The following is a 23,748-nucleotide window of genomic DNA, read 5'->3' on the forward strand; positions in this document are numbered from 1 at the left end:
TGCACCCTGCCTAAAAACAAAAGCCTTTATAGTAATTAAAAACAATACAAGGGCCAGGTGCGGTGGCTCATGCCTGTGATCCCAGCACTGGGGGGCCGAGGTGGGTGGATCACCTGAGGTTGGGAGTTTGAGACCAGCCTGACCAACATGGAGAAACCCCATCTATATTAAAAATACAAAATCAGCCGGGCATGGTGGCACATGCCTGTAATTCCAGCTACTTGGGAGGCTAAGGCAGAAGAATCACTTGAACCCAGGAGGCGGAGGTTGCGGTGAGCCAAGATCGTGCCATTGCACTACAGCCTGGGCAACAAAAGCGAAACTCCGTCTCAAAAACAAAAACAAACACTATACAGGTTTAGAGAGTATTAAAAGTCTGTGGCAATTTCATCTATTAAGAAAACCCATATTTCCATATATGTACTGAACTTGCCTAAATCTAGAACCACATGTACTTTTACATTTAAACAACATTAGGTACCAAAAGCCATATCTGACTATAAATTTGCAATTCATATTTAAAGGAAGCACAAAGACCTCTCTGTAAAAACTCTCATTTTTAAAGCCTGACAATTTGATAAAGGAGCCATGAAGTACCCAAAAAGTTGCAAATAGGCACATCAGCTTTACCAATGCTATTAAAAAACCCCAATGCCCTGTAAAGCCATAATTTCAAAACATACCCCAATTGTACTTTTTTTTTTTTTTTTCTTTTTTTTGAGACGGAGTCTCACTCTGTCACCCAGGCTGGAGTGCAGTGGTGCGATCTCGGCTCACTGCAAGCTCCGCCTCCCGGATTCATGCCATTCTCCTGCCTCAGCCTCCCGAGTAGCTGGGACTACAGGCGCCCGCCACCACGCCCGGCTAATTTTTTGTATTTTTAGTAGAGACAGGGTTTCACCATGTTAGCCAGGATGGTCTCCATCTCCTGACCTTGTGATCCACCGCCTCAGCCTCCCAAAGTGCTGGGATTACAGGCGTGAGCCACCATGCCGGGCCCCAGCTGTACTTTCTGAAAGCACAATGTGTGATATATTTTTCTCAAATTATTATTTGGGAAAATTTTACAAAATCTATTGTGATAAATGTACAGTACAAAACAATGCAAACCACTGGTCTAAAGTATAAAGCATTACCAAAACAGATCCAGAAGATTAAAAAATAAAAAAGCTATATCAAGCTCTAATACATCATTCCTCCAGTATGAGTTCAGCCAGAAAGCTCAAACTTCAATAACCAACATCCTAAGTATGTGGGAAAAGCACAGAACACAAAACACTCACTTTTTTTTTTTTTTTTTTGAGATGGAGTCTCGCTCTGTCACCCATGCTGGAGTGCAGTGGCGCAATCTTGGCTCACTGCACCCTCCACTCCGCGGGTTCCTGGGTTCAAGCGATTCTCCTGCCTCAGCCTCCTGAGTGGCTGGGATTACAGGCACATGCCACCATGCCCAGCTAATTTTTGTATTTTTAGTAGAGACGGGGTTTCACCATGTTGGTCAGGCAGGTCTCGAACTCCTGACCTTGTGATCCTCCTGCCTCGGCCTCCCAAAGTGCTGGGAAACACTCACTCTTACAAAGGACATGTGCAAACAGTTATGGATGTGTGTTCTATCCCCAGCCCTTTCCATATGTCTTATTTCATAGCCAAAACTGCTCTAGGAGGTAGTATTACCACCAATTTACAGATGAGAAAAGAGGTTCAAGTGAATTATTTTACCAGGGGTCACACAAGTGGTATAAGGTCAAATGACAAACCTGTTACTAACCATGTAATCTCAGCAACAAAAGATCAATTGTTATTTATTCTTCAAAGAAAAATATGACTACCGCTAGTAAAAGAAAAAGCAAGCCACCAATTTTGAACCAAATCAGTGGGAAAAAATGATAACTTCAGTTTCTGAGTGACAAGAACAAAATTAGCTTTCTGTAATTTCAAGTAGTCCTTGAAAGTAATAAACTGGATTCATAATTAATCCTCAAAACAGCTTCTATTTGCAGGAATTAACTGCACAAACACCTTCTATTAATACAAAGTAAAACATTCATACACTAAACATATGACTTAGTCGAAGACACAGATAAAGTATTATTTTCTCTCTCAGCTATCAGTAGATGTGCCAAAAATTTAATCTCATACAACCAGGCAGATATTTATGAGATCTACCATTATGAATAAAACTCAAATAGGCCGATTTCCAAATTTTGTAGTGGCTACAGAGAATAAAATGGATCTAGAGCTCTAATACAGTTCCACAGGGTCCCTAGTAATGGATACTACACATTATTAGCGTGTGTTATAATCAAGACATTGATAAAAAGATCTAAGTATTAAACCCAACCAAATGCTTTCTCTCTTCCTCTGCAAAATAAATACAGAAAAGGTGGTGTCTCTAAAGATTATCAATCCCTCCTCAAAAGATTCTGGTTACACAAATATTTACACATTACCCGAGTAATTGCAAATCCAGTATTTCTTGATAAAGCCCACACTTTTCAGTTTGATTTTTGTATCCTGATTTCTTTAGTCATCTTTAAACACTTAAAAATGTTTTCAAGACAGAACTAAAATTTAAGCACAAAACAAAGGAATTCAATCTGCCTTTAGTATTCCAACTAAAGACTTCCTGTTAACAGCAGGATTCCTTCCTTTGGCACATACAGTAAGTGCGTGACTGGTATGTGGCCAAGAACATTAAAGGTCAAATTTTCTAATCTGAAAGTTCTACAGCTAAACGTAGAACTTTCTAGGCTCTAAAACTTTCTGAGATTATACAACTTGTTTTTGTGCTTCTACTAAATACAATAAGCTGAATTTAACCCTTGACACAAGGTGTTTCCTGAAAATCTAGTAACTAATTGACAGGAATTACTATTGCCATTAAGTCATTACAAAACAAATTTTCCAACCTTTTTATGCTTATGACAATCAAAATTGAATGTTTCTGAAAATAAATCTATCGCACATCCCTATCCTATCCTCCTACAAACTTACTTTCTCCTTTCTATTCATTCAAATTCCTTGAACCTTATTCAGCATAAATCCTAAAAATATGTTTTAAGTCTTCTCAAGGTGAATTCAAGAAACTTTCAGCTACTGTCTCATATTCAGATTTTTCCCTTCTGGAAAAGGCAGTTATTAGGCTTTTCTGTTTGGCATGTAATTGGTTATTAATCTTTCCGTGCAACTTTAGAGATTCCTTCAAAACAAGTACTACTTTTTTCTACAAGGTAAAACATTAAATCTATATTGTCCTGATAAAAATTAATCTTATCAAATGAAGTCTCTCAAGCTCTCAAGCAGTGTATCAACTGCTGTAAAGAATTTTTTTTTTTTTTTGGTTGGGAGAGATACCTTATTACCCGAGATTCTTCAACTACCTGCAACCTTCTTTAAACCTAACACAATCTGATATAAGAGCCTGGGATAAGATTTCGAAGGCAGAAGTCTACTGTATCATTAAAACAAGGTCTTGGCTATTCCATGAAATCAAATCTTATTTCAGTGTATGTGTGTTCCAATAAAACTATTTTATTGCAGGAGGCAAGTCTATCTGGCCTATGGGTGTAGCTTGCTGACTCCTGCTGAAACCTCCCTCATAAAATTAAAAACACCCTCAAGATTAAAATTACAGTAGGGGCCTGAATTTTGATAAAATATTTTCCTTCTCTCTTTTTCCACCTCCATGTATGATTGCTTGCAAACTCATTTCAACAAATGGCAGTCACTAATAATTATCTTCCTGTGGCAGTCCCTGGGCAGGCTGCCCATAAGATTAACGAACTTGTTTCTTTTAAAGAACAATAATCCAGACTAGGTGCTGTGGCACATGCCTGTAATTCCAGCACTTTGGGAGGCAAAGGCAGGCAGATTGCTTGAGCTTGGGAGTTTGACCAGCCTGGGCTACACTGTGAAATTCAGTCTCTACTAAAAATACAGCCAGGTATGGTGGTGCATGCCTGTAGTCCCAGCTACTCAGGAGGCTGAGGTGGGAGGATGGCTTGAGCCCGAGAGGTCGAGGCTGCAGTGAGCTGTGATCACGCTACTGCACTACAGCCTGGGCAACAGAGCAAGATTCTGTCTCAAAACAGAAAATAGAAGAACAAGAAAACAATGATCCTAGATCACACAGACCCCCTTGATGGTTTCCAGAATTTGGACTGGCCAAACAGGCCAGGCCACTTTGATCACTGGTGATCTCACCTCCTGCAAACTTTTCTGCTAAGCTATAGGTTTAAACAGTAACCTGCCATTTTTTCCCAGCTTTCTTTCCATAGTAACTGGCAGTCACAAACACTACTGTAAAACCTAAGACTGGTCTTCGAAATATTTTTCAGACTTTGCCTACAAGTGGACCAATTGACACCAAATGGACCAGTGTTCCATGAACTCAACCAAGGAACTAACCTGGTCCTGTGACTCCCCAATTTCCCAGCAACTGAGTCAGCACATGAAGACAGCATTGACAACCCTATGATCTCATCCCAGTCCAATCACCAGCACCCATCCCCCAACCCCCTGCCTGCCAAATCATCTTTAAAAATCTTAGCTTCTCAAGTCTTGTGGTGATGACTCTGAGAAACATTTCCCATCCTCCTTACTCAGCTGCCTTGCAATAATTAAACTCTTTCTTCTTTACAGTATCTGCTGTCTCAGTGTTCTGTTCTATCTGGACAGCAGACAAGAGCCCAGTCAGGTGGTAACACTGTTTTATAGCATTTTTTGGATACATAATATTTGCATACATGTTTATGGGGTACATGTGATATTTTGATACATGTACGGAGTATGAAATAATCAAGTCAGGGTATTTAGGGTATCCATCACCTTGAGTATTTATCATTTCTATGTGCTGGGAACATTTCAAGTCCTCTCTTTTAGCTATTTCAAAATGTTAACTGTAATCACCCTACTCTGCTATCAAACCTTAGAACTTATTCCATCTAACTGTATGTTTGGACCCATTAACCCACCTCTCTTTACCTCCCCTCCCATCCTTCCCAACCTCTGCTATCATTCTACTTTCTATCTCCATGAAATCAATGTGTTTCGCTCCCACATGTGAGTAAGAACATGAGACACTTGTCTTTCTGTGCCTGATTTCCCTTAACGTAATGACCTCCAGTTCCATTCAAGCTGCTGCAAATGACATGATAAACATGGAGTGCAGGTATTTCTTTGATATACTGATTTCTTTTCCTTTAGATAGATACCATGTAGTGGAACTGCTGGATCATATGGTAGTTCTGTTTTCGGTTTTCTGAGAAATTTCCAAACTGTTTTTCATAGTGCCTGTCATAATTATTGTAACATTCCCACCAACAGTCTGTAACATTTGCCTTTTCTTCACTCTCACCAGTAACATATTTTTTTCTTTTTAACAATAGCCATTCTGACTGGGGTAAGACACCTCACTGTGGTTTTCACTTACCTTTCCTTGATGATTAGTGATGTTGCACATTTTTTCACATACCTTTTGGCCATTTGTATGTCTTCTTTTCAGAAACGTCTATTCACGTCCTTTGCCCACTTGTTAATGGGGTTGTTTTTCTTACTGTTGGCTTCCTTGCATATTCTGGATATTAATTAGTCCCTTGCTGGCTGAATCTTTTGCAAACACTTTCTCCTATTCAATACGTTGTTTCTTCATTCTGTTGTTTCGTTTACTGTGCAGAGGCCTTTTGGTTTAATACAGTCCCATATGTCTATTTCTGTTTTCGTTGCCTGTGCTTTTGAGGTCTTAGCCATAAAATCTTTGTTAGATCGATGTCCTGAAGTGCTTCCCCTACATTTTCTTCTAGTAGTTTTATAATTTCAGGTCTTAAGTATTTAATCCATCTCGAGTTGAATTTGCATATGGTGAGACAAGGGTCAGATTTCATTCTTCTGCATGTGGATATCCAATTTTCCCAGCATCATTTGTTGAAGAAAGTGTCCTTTTCCCAATGTACGTTCTTGGTGCTTTTGTAAAAAATCAGTTGGCTGCAAATATGTGGATTTATTTCTGCATTATTTATTTTGTTCCACTGGTCTATGTGTGTCTTTCTTTACCAATACCATGTTATTGTGGTTACTATAGCCTTATAAAAGCCTTATAATATGTTTCAAAGACAGGTAGTGTGATGCTTCTAGCTTTGTTCCGTTTGCTCAGGATTACTTTGGGTATTTGGGCTCCTTGTTGGTTCTGTGGAAATTTTAGGATTGTTTTCTTTTATTTCTGTGAAAAATGACTGGTATTTTAATAGGGATAGCATTGAATCTGTAGATTACTTTGAGCAATATGGTCATTTTAATGATGTTAATTCTTCTGACCCATGAGCATGGGATGTCGTTCCATTTGTTTTCGTGCTCTTCAATTTCTTTCATCAGTGTTTTGAAGTCTTGTTTTTTATTTATTTATTTATTTATTTTTTGAGACGGAGTCTCACTCTGTCGCCCAGGCTGGAGTGCAGTGGTGCGATCTCAGCTCACTGCAAGCTCCGCCTCCCGGGTTCATGCCATTGTCCAGCCTCAGCCGCCCGAGTAGCTGGGACTACAGGCACCCGCCAACACGCCCGGCTAATTTTTTGTATTTTTAGTAGAGACAAGGTTTCACCGTGTTAGCCAGGATGGCCTCAATCTCCTGACCTTGTGATCCACCCGCCTTGGCCTCCCAAAGTGCTGGGATTACAGGCGTAAGCCACTGTGCCCAGCCTGAAATCTTATTTTTTTAATGACATACTTGAATCTGAAAACGTATGCAATTAACTTGTACTTTATTTTGAAGTTGTGACTGGAAAGTTGTTATAAAGTCTGTCTTTAAACTTACAAAAATTATGTCAAATTGCTCCTAAGAGAGGATCAGTAGAGATTTAGTTCTTATAGTATTTCCTCAATTATATTTTGCAAATTAGATTTTCAAAACAAGAGTTTAACTTGTTATTAATTCTTCATATTTACATACTTAAACCTCAGGTAGAAAAGTATTACAAGCTATCAGTGACGTCTGCAATATAGGTGGGAAAGGTGAATGCAAAAAATAACACATATTCTATATTAACAGTAAACATAGCTATTTCTGTTCTCCCTCAGGTACCAAAAACTGTCTTAAGCCTCCAGATTTAAAACCGCTGGGTTCATTCACTCATTCAGCCATTTATTTTTGTGAGCATCTCTTAGGCAGTCATGTGCTGTGCTAATCCTATCTGACTCTTCCCTCTCCTTTGTCCTTCAAACCCCGTTAGTGGCCAAGTCCCATTAATTTGGGCATGTCCCACTTCTCTTTCCAAATTTCTGAAGTATAGGTCAAGTCCTCATTAACCACTGAATATGCACCAAATGGAAGATTATGCAGTCATTAACCACTCATAAAAAGTATACAACATGAAGAAAATCGTTCAAGTAAAAAGAACAGAAAACTGTACAAAATATTATATAATCACATCCATGTAAAAAAAGGATTTGACATGGAAAAAGATGAAGAAAATAACATACTAAGAGGATCTCTGGTGGACAGGTACTTTGCCTTTACGTTTCTGCATTTTGCAAATATCCTGTAATAAGCAGTTATTATTCTAGAAGAAAATATAAATCAGCTTTATTTTTAAAACTTACTATTTTAGTTAGATAACAAATTATTCCTGAGGTTCAGAACTGCATATCAGAAATAACCAAAATAAACACTCAAGCATGCAGCTAATTCTTTAACCTAATTCTTTAAAAACTAAAAGGTGCTTTTACCCATGCCTCTTACTGCATTTCCACATGCCTAGAAAAACCTCTCCTCTTCAATGTTCCAGTGAGACTGATGTCAGCTTTCATAAAATAAGTTGTTCTTACCAAATATGCCACATTATTTTTTAAAACTTAAGTGATCTGCTTTCTCCTGAACTCTAATTCTCATGTTTCCTTCAAAAGCGTCCTAGATTTGCCTTTTCCTATTGCCACTGGTACCCACTGGTACCTGCAATCCTCTTTTCTCTAGCAATCTACCCTTAATTCTAGTACAAAACTAATCTTTAAACACTGCTTTCATAAAATCACTGTCTTTCCGAAATGTGCAAGAGCTTCCACTCGACTCAAATCTAAGCCTATTGTTAAACCACAAATCTCCACTCGACCTTACATCTTATTTCTTCAAACCAGGCAGAACTACACTGTTCCTTATATTTAAACCATGCCTACTCTGTTTTCATTGTGCTATTCCCAATTTTCCACGTAAAATGTCCTTCTTCTGGCCCCTGTTAATCCAAAGGCCAAGCTCAAGGCTCACTCCAAGTCCTACCTCTTCCATGAATCATCTCTTTTAAGTATTCCAGCCTATACTCACCTCTCTTCTGATTCCCTTGTTGCACTTAGTTAGTATCACAAAGTATATCAATTGTTCTGTGACCATTGTGTATAGATTGGTTTTGTTCCCACAAATAAGGTACCAGAAAGCAGAGACCAACAGACCCAAGGAAAACGCTAGACACATAAACAGTTAATACTAAATGAATAAATTTTTTCTACAGTCAAAATACTAATGCTCCAACCATTTTTAAGTCGCCTTATTTGAAGTTATGTGAGCCAAAAAGTAAATCTGTCTCACATTTTATTTTTATCCTGCCAAAATTTAAAGTCTATAACTTGGTAGAAAAAAACAATCGGACAAGAAAGTTGAATTTTCATCTCACTTCATTTTATCTGGTAAAACCAGGACTTCAGGAATAAAGTAGAACTGTACATTTCTCCAATCTCTTCTGCTCCTTTCAGAAGTATCTCCAACTCAGGAGATACGGAAATTACCTTCTTTTCTTAAATTATATGGTAATATTTTTTGTCTGTTACAAAAATAATAAAAAGACATGCTCAACACACAATTAACCATATGACAATAAGTCTTTTTGATCAACTCAGGAAATAATTCTTGAACTACTTTTTGTTCAGAGAAAAAGTGCAGGATCTAGCGAAGTAATGCGGTTGCTCAGGGTATCACTGAGCATGCCCAGTTGTTCCTATTCTTCTTTCCTTTCCCAAGTTTGTCAAGTGTCTGAGGACTCAGTCAAGTGTCTCTGAAGACTTACCCTTCCCACTATTCTACCAAACCTAAACCTAAATTCAGCCCAACTGGAGACATTAAATTCTCTAGGTTTTCAAGGGTCACAGCATTAAGAGTCTAGACAGCCTTGGGATAAGTACCAAGATTATATAATATGAGTTAATAAAATAAATGGTCACAAGGACTCTTCCATTCAGTGTAGATTAACAACTATTTGCACACAGGCTTAAAGCAGGACGAGCAAAGTGGAAAAATATTTCGCTAGTAGTATTTGTTCATGTCCCAAGAAAATCTAGAAAAGAACATCTTTTTAATTGACATGTCAACAAATACAAACTACTACATTATTTATAATGTTAAGCTACCTGAAGCATGCCTCCCCTGATTCTGTGGCATTCTTTGGAAGAGATCATGGTTGTATTCATAATATCTGTAGTCTTCATGTGCACGATCTCCAAGTGGCCGCTTTCTCTGACCATCAAAAAAATTGTCTGAATAATAATATCGGGAACCAGAGTCTCCATTTTCAACAGCAAAACTAACTTCCGTTACAAATGACTGAGAAGAACCATACTCTCTAGGGACATCTGCTAGACTTCTGGCAAGATAAGAAGGTGCAGATAATCTGTTGCTTTCTCTTCTCATTATTTCATGAGGTGTTCTTTGAATTGGAGTTCTAAGGAAACTCTGGTTTCTTGAAACTACTCCATCTCCAGAAGTTGAAAAGGCATTAGGGCTTGAATCTGGAAGACAGATATCAGTTCGTCTTGGAATTGTTGGACCATGCCGGATGAATGAAGGCATAAGATCTACAATACAACAAAGGATAAAATTACCCTTTCATCAGTAAGTAACAAAAGTTTCGAAAGTTGTTCATTTATGTCTACCACCCCAAAATCAAAATGTCAGTCAACTTAAGAAAACACAATTTTAAATTTTGGTTTAGGATGGTACTTGGGCATTTTAAATTGAAGAAGATTAATATTTTCCCAATCAAATGAATTTATATAACTTACATTAATGTGCTATGCGTAAAAGCTCAGCTAGAATGAAATGTATTCTGCATACTACCATACATAATATGATAAAATGACAATAATCTTAACTATGAACTACACATTAATGAAATGCTCATGAATTAATGTATAAAAATAGGAAACAATCTAACAAATTGATAGTTTCTAGTTAATTAAGCCAGTAGTTTATTTTGTTCTCACTTCATTTTAGAAACTGCCAAAAATCCTTTTTGAAGCAAACACAATTTCAAAAATAAAACAGAACTTAATGCTACTCACAAATATGTAAAAGTGGATTCCTTTAAAAATTAAAAAATTAGTAGCTCTTTCTTCTCTTGGAATTACCTAGCACTAGCACAGTAATCAAAAGCTAGAAAGCCAAAAATTTATGTATGAAAATTGAAAATAAAAAGCTCTCATTTCAAAGAAGCACACAAATGTAGAACTGGCTCAAAAAAACCAAGCCTGAAACTATGTAATTATAATTCAAAATAGTAGATAATAGAACAGTAGCTTTTAGGATACAGTACTTTTAAACACGAAACTTGAAAACAGCTTAAGACATTCCTAGTTAGAAAGCAAATACCTTTAAAACAAGAAAAAACCTGAATGTGGAGACCCTCTTATTATTCATCAAGTAAACAATATTGGAGACACTCATATTAATAAGCTTCAGAAACTAACACTGGACAGAAACAAATATCTGAATAAATAAGGCTCAACACTTGATGTAACGACAACAAAACAAAGTAGATCAAAAGTTATTTGCTTAACTGTGACAAACATTAACAAAACTGCACGTTCTACACATGTGCCCCAGAACTTAAAGTATAATAAAAAAAGTGTGACAAACATAATTCACGATTTCAAGTAATGTCTGATAAACTTTATTTGTAGCGAACAGCAAGCTATCACTTAAAAACAGCCAAAAACCTAACAGCATGTGTAACTGAAAACCAAGTTGCTAAAACAAAAAGCAAAAAACAAAAAAAACTTAAAAATCAAGTTTCGAGTTAGTGATGTACTCAACTGACATATATTTTGTTGAAAGTATTGCTAGTACCACCATAAATCTGGAAGGCTGACAATGTGGTTATAATGGAAAAACATGCTCTCCCATCTGTGTGATCTTGGGCAAATGCTAGAAACCTAGCTTTCCCAATTACAATATGAGGTAATACTTAAGTCACAAGGTTACTACCAGCTTCCAAGAAGGAAACTTACGCAAAGGGTCCGGGGCGCAATAAGAGCACCAAAATACCAGCTCCATGCCTCACAAATGTCCTTGGACACACAAGAATTAAAAATTCAAGAGATTCAACTCAAAAATCAAATACTTACATTAAGAAGAAAAGCAGCGGGGGACCGAAGGTGGGGGTTGGGAGTGGGATCTACCCTATTAAAAAATAACTTTTCGTGGGGGGGTTCTCTAGCACGATAGAAATTATTTAGAGTTGCCTTTTTAGAATCTCACGAATATAGCCAAATACAAAGGCTTTTGGCTCTCTGCTCTGGTGTGTAAGAGTGATGAGGCTTTGGGTGGCGGCTACAAGAACGACGGTGTGCTTTTCACCTTCTCAAGTCTGCATCCGGCAGCAGGACTAAGGAATTCTGCCCCGGAGTTTGCACAACTTGCAGCACAGTCGAGAGACACCCGCAATGTTTGCAAACATGAGGCACATCTCGACGCATCTAGAAGAGTAAAAAGTGTCCCTAATTACTTTTACTCCTATAGCATTAGGTGATAAGCAATTGAAGTGTTTCCTACTCTCTCTTCCAGTACTCAAAACCAACAACTCTGCCTGGTGGGGCGAGGAAGTCTGTTATTTTTAGGGGGTGCTCTTGGCAGGGTTAGGCGCGGGGGAGACTAACCCAAGTTTCTTACTCTTATGGGCTTTCAATCAACGAATACCTACTTCAGACACAAGAAAATCTCAAAACCAGTATTTCACAGCGACCAAGGACGAAGGAGAAGCCCTGGAGACCCGCCGGCGCCCCCGCCTGGGCCAGGTGTGGGCACGCCCCGCCTGACACTTACTCCGAAGCAGAGGCGACGTCTCCTTCTTCACGTACTTCCCCTGCACCTCGGCCGGCTTGGACACTTCGTTTTTGGTTTTCTTTCGGGACAGCATCCTTCTCGACGAGGCCCGAGGCCGCGCTGAACTGCCTCCCTAGGGCTCCGCGCCGGGCGCCAGCCGTCTCCGCCGCCACCTCCGCCGGCGCCGCCGCCTCCTTCCCTCCGGAGCCGCCGCCTCCGCCGCCGCCTGTCCGGAGCCCGGGGTCGCCCGCAGGGACTGCCGCATGTTCAGGGCGCTAAGCGCGCCGGCCGCCGCTCAGTCGCTGGTCAGTTCCTTCCCGGAAGTCGGCCCGCTCTGCGACGCTGCTCGTGGACGCCGTGAGGAAAGCCCAGCGACGCCGGGCCAGGGCCATAGTCCGCCGCGGGCCGCCGGGTAACCGCTACCACTACCGCCGCCGCCGCCGCCGCCTACATCCCGTAAACTTTCCCCGCGGCCGCTGGGAATTCTGGGAAGCTCGACGCAGCGCGGGCCGCCGCCGCCCCTCCCCCACCGCGGCTCCAGGCGCGGCTCCGGCGGCCGGACTCGGGTGCCGGCGCTCTAGGCTAACGGGCCGGCCCCGCCGAGCTGCGGCGGTCCTCACTCATCCTCAGCGAGAAGCAGGTCCTGCCGACCGAGAAGATGAAGGACGAAATCTGCCGCGCTGAGTGCGGGAGCTCATCACATGCGCATGTCGTGGGGCCCACTCTCCACGACAGCTTTTTTTTTTTTGTTTTTGCACCCTCTGGAGATCTCTATCGGAGGCAGTGACTCCCTTCCCGCAAGACGTTGTTCCTTGTTTGAAGGTGTTCTTCCTAGTGTTTCCTAGATTGGTGAATTCAGTTCCCTAAAAAATGCGGAATGGTAACCATGACCTCCAGGCAAGTGCTTACACAAAAGCATCTATTCTACTAGAAACGTTCATGCTGATTAACTAGAAATAAGTTGATCCTCTACTGAGTATCAGGGAGTGCGTTTTTCTATAATAGGAAAAAACGGAAGAATGCAAGGTGGAATTTCCAGTACCTCTTTTTAAGATACAATTGGTGTTAGCATATTACAATTATTTTATTGCATCACCACTATCATTAGTATGATTAATAGCCACATATTTCCTCCTGATGTTATATGTTATGATCTTAGAATTTTGAGGACTTTGACCACTACAAGTCGGGACGGGAAATTTTCTATCTAAAATAATAGACTCTACTTCTATATAACTTAGCAAGACTGCCAAATGTACAGGATAACATTTGGAAAATAAGATTGGATTCATCCCCTAGTGACCCAAATTAATGCTTTAATAATGAGGAATGCTTTCCCTGAGATCTAAAACATCTCACAAGAGATCTAAGACATATGTCACAATTAACAAAAAACATGGAATTTTTTACCACATAAGATTAAGAAGATGGTCAAATGTTTTACCATGAGCAAACAAAGGAGACATTTGATCTAGTGTCTATCTCCATATGTTCCTTTGGTGCAGATCTCCCACAATTCATTCATTCACCAATAAATACTCATTACCCACTGTGCTAGGCGTTTGTGATATAGCAATAAGCAAAACAGACAAAAATCCCTACTGTCATGGGAAAGAGAAAAAAAAATGACAAAAAATAAGCAAAACATACTATGTTAGATAGTGATAAATGATGAAGTGAAAATAAGAGAGGACTCGCAATTTTAGAGAGGGTAATAGAGGGACCAGAGAAGGCTCATGAGGAGGTGACATTGGAGTTAAGTGACAGAGTGAGGAAATTGGCCATGCAGCTATCTGGAGGAACAGTATTCCAGGCAGAAAGAACAGCAAGTGCAAAGTCGCTGCAAGTGGCCATGTTCCTGGCAGATTGGAGGAACAGTAAGAGGGTTTATGTACTGGAAAAGAGTGGGAGACGAATGGGGAATGCAGTTAGAGAGTAAAAATAGCTACGGCACTTAGGGCTTTGTAGGCCATTGTAAGGAATGTTACTTTGAGCAGAGGAGTGACATGATCTGAGTTAATGTTTTCATAGGACTGCTTTGGATGCTGTGTGGAGAGCAGACAATGGAGATAAGGGCAAAAGGGAGATCAGTCAGAAGTTATTGCTGGCTTGGACCCAGGCAATAATAGGTGGAGATAAGTGGACATATTTTAGACATATTTTGAAGAAAGCTAACCAAATTTGCTGACATTGATATGGAGTGTGGGAGTATCAATCACTCCCATGGGTATGAAAATCTTAATAGACAGAATTGGAACTCACTAGAAGTAGAGTGTACTCTGAGAGAAACATTAGAAAAACAGTTACTTGTTCCTGTGGTTCAGAAATAAGGACGAGTCCTAAAGCATTGATAGTGTGCAGGGAGAAGAAAGAGTGATGAAACTTAAGTGAAAACACAATGGGGTTTTGTTACACATCAGGGTATGAAGGCGGGAGCTGAAGGAGGAAGGGGGAGCCAAAGAAGTGCCAGGTTTCTGCCCAAGGCTTACCTCAGAGAAGGACAAAAGGATATCAGCATCTTGTTAATAAAGGCAACTCTTCACACCTGGAGTTTTCCCAGAGCCTGAAGTACGGGACACCTTTCACATGTGCGGAGGAAAGAATCATAGAATTTTATAGTTGAAAAAGAATTCTGAGATTGCCTAGGCTCACCTCATCAACATCAAAAAGAAACGAGAAAAATTAAGTGTTTTGCCTCAGATTACATTCCTGGTTAATGACAGAATAGCATCATAATGGGAGTTTTCAATTTCCTTTTTTTCCCCCCCTGAGGCAGAGTCTTGCTCTATCCCTCAGGCAGGAGTGCAGTGGCACTATCTCAGCTCACTGCAACCGCTGCCTCTCAGGTTCAAGCGATCCTCCTACCTCGGCCTCCTGAGTAGCTAGGATTACAGGCGCCCGCTATCACACCCGGCTATTTTTTGTATTTTTAGTAGAGACGGTTTCATCATGTTGGCCAGGCTGGTCCCGAACTCGTGGCCTCAAATAATCTGCCCGCCTTGGCCTCCCAAAGTGCTGCAATTATAGGCGTGAGCCACCATGCCAGCCTCAATTTCTGTTTGGGGCTCTTTTCTGCTATGGAACATTCAAAGAATCCCACTAATGTGAGTCCAGACTGTTTCTAACACAGTTGTTTTGAAAGCCGTCTATGTTCCTTAGAGAGTACTCCCTTTTACAATGCTATTTAATTTCTGTGAATTATAGCAGAGAGAAAGCCTTAATTAGGTGCTCTATTTAAGACACCTAATTTGCCTTTTTATCAAGGAGGGTACATTCCAGAATCAACAATCTGCAGTATTAGCTATAGCAATGCACAACAAATATGTAAACTTTGAATTTGAATCCTTAAATCTAAAAGCTTTGAATTCATGTCTGTTTTCTAGAAATTCCTTGACTTCTGAGAATTTTTATTAAGGAATTCAGATTTGCTATAGTTCTACGGAGCTGTAATTCTCCAGACATTGCCTTCAACAATGCTAATACTGTATTCCATAATAGAGATTTTTTTTCCCCCTTACAGTTACATTCTTAGTGGAGAAAACTGGCAATTAGGGAGCTTGTCATGTTTTAACAACTTTTTAAAAAATTAATTTAGCATTAACATTTATTTTAGTGGAGCCTATAGGGTATGACCCTGGGCTAACCTCATAGCATTCTGAGTTCTTGGTTGTCTCATCTGAAAATGAAGAAAGTGAACCATTTGTTTTCTTTTTTTGTTTCTGAGACGAAGTCTCGCTCTGTCGCCCAGGCTGGAGTGCAGTGGCATGATCTCGGCTCACTGCAAGCTCCGCCTCCCGGGTTCACGCCATTCTCCTGCCTCAGCCTCCTGAGTAGCTGGGACTACAGGCGCCCGCCACCACACTCGGCTAATTTTTTGTATTTTTAGTGGAGACGGGGTTTCACCGTGTTAGCCAAGATGGCCTCAATCTCCTGACCTCGTGATCCACCCGCCTTGGCCTCCCAAAGTGCTGGGATTACCGGCGTGAGCCACTGTGCCCGGCCAAACCATTTGATTTCTGGAGTGTCTTTCAGTCCTGGAGTTTTCTGACATGTAGGCAGAAGGGAATATGCAAAAATAAAAACTTACCTTCATAGGATAAGAGAAATGTTGGTGATTTTCTTTCTTTAAAAAGTTTGTTCTTTATTCAACTATTAAAGAAAATATTAAAATACCAGCATTATATAAAATCATCATTAGCATAAAAATAAAATTTCGTGCCAGATTGTTACTTTCAAAGACAGCTAAGGTCTTTATGCTATGTTGACTTCCTCTGTTAGAAGCATGTAAAATTTTAAAGGGTGAACTATTCAGTGAAAGATTATCCAAGAAAAACAACCAAAATGGAAATAAGCCCTACATATGGAGCCTCAGGAAAAAAAAAGAAAAAGGAAAAAAGGAGAGGAACTTCTAGTCTACTCTCCAACTCACTCTTCTTGTTCACATAACAAGATAAACTTAATCTGTCTCAGGAAGATGTAATAATTATGCCAATTATAGCTCTTCAAGTCTCCAAAATTTTGCTATTAAAATATGGGAGGGAGCTGGGCGCGATGGCTCACATCTATAATCCCAGCACTTTGGGAGAGGCCAAGGCAGGTGGATCACCTGAGGTCAGGAGTTTGAGACCAGCCTGGCCAACATGGTGAGACCCCGTCTCTACTAAAAATACAAAAATTACCGGGGTGTGGTGATGTGCGCCTGTAATCCCAGCTACTCTGGAGGCTGAGGCAGGAGAATCGCTTGAACTAGGGAGGCAGAGGTTGCAGTGGGCTGAGATCGCACCACTGCACTCCAGCCTGAGCAACAGAGTGAGACTGTGTCTCAAAAAAATAAAAAATAAAATATGGGAGGGTAAATTCCTAAGTGTCCTTTAGGCAGAAATTTTGGTTGTTTCCTATGAAGGATAAGGGTGTGTAATGTCTACACAGATCTGAAGATATTATATAATTGCTTAATATTAGCAACTTAGTAGGGTTCCTAAACTCCTGTTATGTAAGATGAATCATCCCCCCAGTAACATAAAGAATTAGTCTCACAATTCTTTTTTTTTTTTTTTGAGACGGAGTCTCGCTCTTTTGTCCAGGCTGGAGTGCAGTGACGCGATCTCGGCTCACTGCAAGCTCCACCTCCCGGGTTCATGCCATTCTCCTGCCTCAGCCTCTTGAGTAGCTGGGACTACAGGCGCCCGCCACTGCGCCCAGCTAATTTTTTTTTTTTTTTTTTTTTGTATTTTTAGTAGAGGTGGGGTTTCACCATGTTAGCAAGATGGTCTCGATCTCCTGACCTCATGATCCACCCGCCTCGGCCTCTCAAAGTGCTGGGATTACAGGTGTGAGCCACTGCGCCCGGCTTAGTATCACAATTCTAATGAAAAGGAGTCAAGCTGGGAGATTCGGTGTCTCTGAGCTTAGCTTTTGTTCTTATGTACTGTTATTGCCTAGACTCAGAGGTCCTCTGAAACCTTGACAGAAAGCGAAAATGAGTCTTTTATTCCTGGCAACACTGGCCTCGGACTTCAGTTGTCTGTCCTTCTGGTTCTTTCTGTATCTTGACTTCTCTGACCCTAGAAACTTTTATTTTCCTTCCAGAATTGGGCCTTATCTTCAGCCACTTTCAACTTTATTTTTAAACTATTCTTTGCAATTGTCAGTTTTTACTTGGCTTCATGATGTTGTGAAATATATATTTGATCTTCATCTCTGTTTTCTGACATAGAGTTCTTAAACCCTTGTAATCTCCAGAAGAGTGTCTTCTGTATGCTAATGAGATGACTGGTGGCTAGATAGCTTCAGAATAAGGGCTGGTCACCCAAGAAAGACCAAAGTAAGATTAGAGCGTGGGGACTTTCAGCCCCACCACCAACCTTCTGGGACGGGAGAGGGGCTGAAGGTTAAGTTGACCACCAATAGCCAATGATGTACTAAGTCATTTCTACATAATGGAGCTTCCATAAAACCACAGATGACTGGCTTTTGAGAGTTTCTGGATGGCTAAACACACAGGTTCCTGGAAGCTGCCATTCCTAGGGAGGTCATGGAAGCTCCATGCCCCTTTTCCCATACCTCTCCGTATGTGTCCCTTCCATCTCGGTGTTCACAGGTATCCTTTATTCTATTCTTTTTAGTAAACTGGTAAACACAGTTTTTCCCTGAGTTCTGTGAGCTGCTCTAATAAATTAATAAAACCCAAGAAGGGAGTTGCAGGAACACCAATTTATAGCTGATGGGTCAGAAACACAGGTCACAATGTGGGGCTTGTGATTGGTATCTGAAGTGGGGCGATCTTGTGGGACTAAGCCCTCAATCGATGGGATCCTATCAGGTAGATTGTGTTAAAAATTGAATTTAATACATCTGTTTGAAATAGTTTCAAGGAAGAAGTTTAAACAGAACTTCTTCAGTAGAGCCAGAATGTAAAAAATTAAGAAAAAAATGGAAATGTCCCATTCCATGTGGAGACTGGCTACATAAATATATTTCCTCTCCCTCCTGGAACCCCAGTTAATTGACAGTGAAAGAATATAGAGGGAATAAACTTAGAATTATTATGAGAACACACAATAGGCCATCAGATCAGTAGATGTGACATTAATAAATGTCTAGAAGATGAAGAGTGATAGGGTTGCAAGAGGTGGGGAGGAGATCGAGAGACAGTGAAGCAGGATGAAGTATTTTAGTTCACAGCCTAAGATGCTCATGGAAGCGCATATTGCCAGAGGCCGAGGCGAGGCTTGGGATCACGGGCACCTGGTTTAATTAAGGAAGATAGGAAACTAATGTGGAGCTGAGAAGAGCCATTAATTGAAAGTTAGGCGTCCACCTCCATAGAATTTCAGGTGTTAGGCACCTATTCCCTCGAAAAGGGATCTTCAGGTTCTGTTTTTGGATAAATTAAATGGCCCTATTATAAAGATTTTAGCATTCTGACATTTGTATATCTTACAAACCAAAGAACTAAATTTCATAGAGCAGTGTCCGGGTAGTAGGCCCTGATCCCTCAAATAGCACACTCACAAGTGTTTCCTTTTTGTTTTGTTTTGTTTTTGTTTTGAGACAGGGTCTCACTCTGTCACCCATGCTGGAGTGCACTGGCACAATCACGGCTCACTGCAGTCTCGACTTCAACCTCCTGGGCTCAATCCATCATCCTACCTCAGCCTCCCAAGTAGCTGGGACTACAGGTGCATGCCACCACACCTGGCTAATCTTTCCGTTTTTGTAGAGACCAGATATCACCATGTTGCCCAGACTGGTGCCAAACTGCTGGGCTCAAGCGATCCTCCCACCTCAACTTCCCAAAGTGCTGGGATTATTATATGCATGAGCCACCGTGCCTGTCTGTGTTTGCTTTTTTAATGTATCATTTTAAAATATAAGTATGCAATCAAGGATCACCAGAAATTTCAGGAAAACTTGCAACATGAGTGATAGCAACATAAACAAACAGAAAAATAGACTACAAATAAAACAGGTAATTCAGAGTATAAATGAGTACTTTAAGCAGCAATGCTTATTACTATCAACAGGATGATTTGCAAGAAGATATTGCACTCATAAAACAATAGGAAGCTATGAAAAAGAAACAAATCAAAACAATAAAGAGCTGTTGGAAATTAAAGATAGGGGTTGCCAAAGTAGAATTTTCAGAACAAAGTTAGGAAGATAAAGTTGAGCAAGTCTCCCAGAAAACAGAACAAAAAGACTGAGATGGGAGATCTCAAAGAACAGAAAAGAGAAATAGGCTTTATACAAAAGGCCCAATATCCTGAAAACGTAAGTTCCAGAAAGAGTTAACAGAGAAAATGGAGAAGTGTATGGCAGACTCACTTCACAGCAATACTTAAACATACCCTGAGAATGACCCTATGATCTCAGAAGAATGTGTGTTCGAAATTCCAAGCTAAGGAATTTGGGAGTAGCCAACCCAGAGATTCATTCCTTATCTATGAGGAACATCTGAATCCCCAGCCCATCCCATGGAAGACAGGCCTTCTAGGAGGATTGAGGTCCTTTGTTTTGGGTTACATGAAGGTTGTCAGATGGAGGTTGTTAGGAGGAGGGTGCTAAGGGAAAATGCTACATAAACTGCGTGCTTTTTACAAACGGCAGTGGTTCTCTTGTCCAGCGCACTGCCACTGGACTACCCTGTATATGAGTCCCCTCAATAAGTCCTATGTCTTGTTTGCTGGCTCCAGTTTCTTCTTCGGCCTCTCAAACATGGTGCCATTCCTACTGAAATCGGTAGAGGTCTGGTGACAAGATGCCATCATCAAAAATGAACACAAAATAATTTTTCAGAAAGGGAGGAATTTCCCAGTTGATAGGGTATCCCAAGTGCCCTTCGAAATAAAAAAGATCCATGTCTCAATGTGTTGAGAAATTTCAGAAGATTAAGGGTAAAAGGAAGACCGTGAAAGATTCCAGTGAAAAGATCTTAGCATTCTGACATTTGTATATCCTGCAAACAAAAGACAAAAGTATCAATTATGAAGGAATGAGAATCACACTAATGTCAGATTTTTCATCAGTAACAAGGATTTCTATAAGACTATGGAACAATGCCCTCAAATGAGGGAAAATCAGTTTACAATTTTATATCCATCAAAAAAGGTGAATCAAAATCCAAATGTCAATCAAAAACAAAAGAATAAAGACATTTTTTGGAAATAAAGGGACTCAGAAAGTATACTTTTCATATATCCTATTCTAGTAAGTTACTTTAGAAGATAAGTTCTAAAAAAATGAGAGAATAAACTCACACAAAGGACAAAACAAAAACAGAAAAATAGGGACTCGAGAAGTAGTGAATCTAATTCAGGAAAGTAATTTTAGTTTCAGTATCATGGTTGCATAGCAAGCCTGGAAGCCAATCAATCCAGAGTGAAATTGGCCTTTAGAGGACTCTAAAAGGAAGCTACCTAGGGAAAGATGAGATTTAAGAAATCTGTGTAATTTAGAACAAATTACGAAGGTGATAAAGGCAGAAGATTCAACGGAAAAAGAAAAGCAATGAGACATGAAAATACAGGGAAATACAGCATTTTGGGCCCTTCTGAAAAGACCTACTTGGAGAACAAAGAGATTAGATTTGATTTTGACAAACCAAGAGATTAGTCAAAATTTGAAACTCAGGATTGGAGAAGTAGCTGTAAGTGAACAGGTGGTAATCATTGAATACATTTAACTATAGGAAAGCCTAAACAATGGTGAGAAATAGGGTTTTTAAAGAAACCAGTCCAGGCACAGTGGCTCATGCCAGTAATCCCAGCATTTTGGGAAGCTGAGGCATGAGGATCCCTTGAGCCCAGGAGTTTGAGGCCAGCCTGGGCAACATAGGGAGACCTTCTGTCTTTACAAAAAAAAATGCAAAAATTAGCCAAGTGTGGTGGAACATGCCTGTAGCCCCAGCTACTCAGGAGGCTGAGGTAGGAGTATCAATTGAGCCCAGGAGGTTGAGGCTGTGATGAGCTGTGATTGTGTCACTACACTCCAGGCTGGGTGACAGAGTGAGCCCCTGTTTCAAAAATAAAAAATAAGGAAACCAAACTTTGTCATGCATTTTCTCATGTTACCGCATCTTAAAAAATTTCAGTTTAAAGAGCTCAGTATCTTTAAAAACAACCAAAATTATACATTGAGTCAAGACAGGTCTAAACAGGACATTGAATATCAAAATCCTGTGCCTTTGGCTGGCAATGCTGTTTATTTCGTGCTGATCAGGATTGAGGAACTAGAAATAACAATGTAGACAAAGAGCAGATTCAGTGGCGTAAGGAAATGGGAGGGGATGAACAGGAGGTTGTGGTCAGAGGGGAATTTCAGAGTTTTAAATAGCTATCAGGTGTGACCAAATTAGCTAGTAGTTGGAGTAGAGGTGGAAGTAATGAAATTGAGAAAGGAATGTAAAGGTCGCATGTTAGAAAACATGGAATATGGTAAAACAAACAACAAACTGAGTCATTGAAACAGGATGAAGGGACTGTCCTGCAAGTAGTAGAGAAGGAAGAGGAAAGGCAGCATAAATAAAAGGCACAAAAATAGATTTCTTTCTTATGATTCATGTATTACTCAGAGGCTTCTGAATTCCTAGAACTTCTGTTGAGATTTCCAAATCAGTTAGTAATAATATTCAAATATTGTATTTCACTGATGTGCTTTACTGTTAATTTCGCAGTGCTATTAGAGGCCTAATGTCTTCAGATAAATTGATGTTCAGAACTTCCACAATAGTCTCTTGTGAATTTAGAGTATGGGTAGCCTTGCATGTTAGGGCCGAATGATCTCAGATGTAATTAGTTAATAGAACTGTGGGTGATCAGAAGTTAAGGATCTTGAGATGGAGAGAATGAGCTTGAAGTATCCAGGTGGGCCCAATGCCCAAAGTAATCACAAGAGTCCTTATAAAAGGGAGTCAGGAAACTGGTGATAGGAGACGTGAGGATGGAAGCAGAAGGTTGATGAGGTGAGCCAAGCAGGCAGCTAGCCAGCCTGCCTGCCAGCCTCTGGAGGCTGAAGTCAGGGAAACAGATTCTGCAGAGTCCCCAGAGGCAGCCACCCTGCCAACAACACCTGGGCTTTAGCGTCCTGAGACTGATTTTGGACTTCTCATCTCCAGAATCGTAAGATAATGAACTGGTGTTGTTTTGTGCCAGTAAGTTTGTGGTAGTTTTTACAGTAGCAGGAAACTAATACAAAAAGTTTGCAAATGGTTTCAGGGTTTTGATTGCCAAATTTTATCAGCAGTGTATGCATGCCTGTCCTTTTAACATTTTTTTTTTTTTCCACCCTTAATCCATTTAACCCTGAGTTGACACAGCACATGTTTCAGAGAGCACAGGGCTGGGGGAAAGGCCATAGATCAACAGCATCCCAAGGCAGAAGAATTTCTCCTAGTCAGAACAAAATGGAGTCTCCTATGCCTACCTCTTTCTACACAGACACGGCAACAATCTGATCTCTCCTTTCTTTCCCCACACTTCCCCACTTCTTTTCAACAAAACCGCCATCATCCTCATGGCCCGCTCCCGATGGTCGCTGTCTCTTCAGAGCTGTTGGGTACACCTCCCAGACAGGGCGGCCGGGCAGAGGCGCTCCTCACCTCCCAGACACGGCGGCCGGGCAGAGGCGCTCCTCACCTCCCAGACGGGGTGGCTGGGCAGAGGCGCTCCTCACTTCCCAGATGGGGAAGCCAGGCAGAGGCACTCCTCACTTTCTCCCAGACGGGGTGGTGGCCAGGCAGAGGCACTCCTCACTTCCCAGACGGGGCGGCCGGGCAGAGGCGCTCCTCACCTCCCAGACGGGGCGGCCGGGCAGAGGCGCTCCTCACCTCCCAGACGGGGCGGCCGGGCAGAGGCGCTCCTCACCTCCCAGACGGGGCGGCCGGGCAGAGGCGCTCCTCATCTCCCAGACGGGGTGGCCGGGCAGAGGCGCTCCTCACCTCCCAGATGGGGTGGCTGGGCAGAGGCGCTCCTCACTTCCCAGATGTGGCAGCCGGGCAGAGGGGCTCCTCACTTCCTCCCAGACGGGGTGGTGGCCAGGCAGAGGCTCTCCTCACCTCCCAGATGGGGCGGCTGGGCAGAGGTGCTCCTCATCTCCCAGATGGGGCAGCCGGGCAGAGGTGCTCCTCACTTCCTCCCAGACGGGGTGGCGGCCGGGCAGAGGCACTCCTCACCTCC

The 23,748-nt window shown here is 41.2% G+C and overlaps 1 protein-coding gene across 1 annotated transcript in view; it reads right to left on the reverse strand.

The window, feature by feature from the left end:
* The window catches only part of SAV1 (salvador family WW domain containing protein 1), a 34,518-nt gene extending 22,165 nt beyond the window's left edge, over positions 1 to 12,353 (reverse strand). Inside the window, exons 1-2 of the mRNA XM_002824729.5 lie at positions 12,074 to 12,353; positions 9,385 to 9,828 (exon numbers count right to left, since the gene is read on the reverse strand). Coding sequence (XP_002824775.1) covers positions 9,385 to 9,828; positions 12,074 to 12,167 — 538 coding nt within the window. The 5' untranslated portion in view covers positions 12,168 to 12,353. The remainder of the gene's footprint in view (positions 1 to 9,384; positions 9,829 to 12,073) is intronic.
* Between the last annotated feature and the right edge of the window lie 11,395 nt (positions 12,354 to 23,748).

The sequence above is a fragment of the Pongo abelii genome, chromosome 15 (genome assembly GCF_028885655.2).
Source record: "Pongo abelii isolate AG06213 chromosome 15, NHGRI_mPonAbe1-v2.0_pri, whole genome shotgun sequence".
Classification (NCBI taxonomy): domain Eukaryota; kingdom Metazoa; phylum Chordata; class Mammalia; order Primates; family Hominidae; genus Pongo; species Pongo abelii.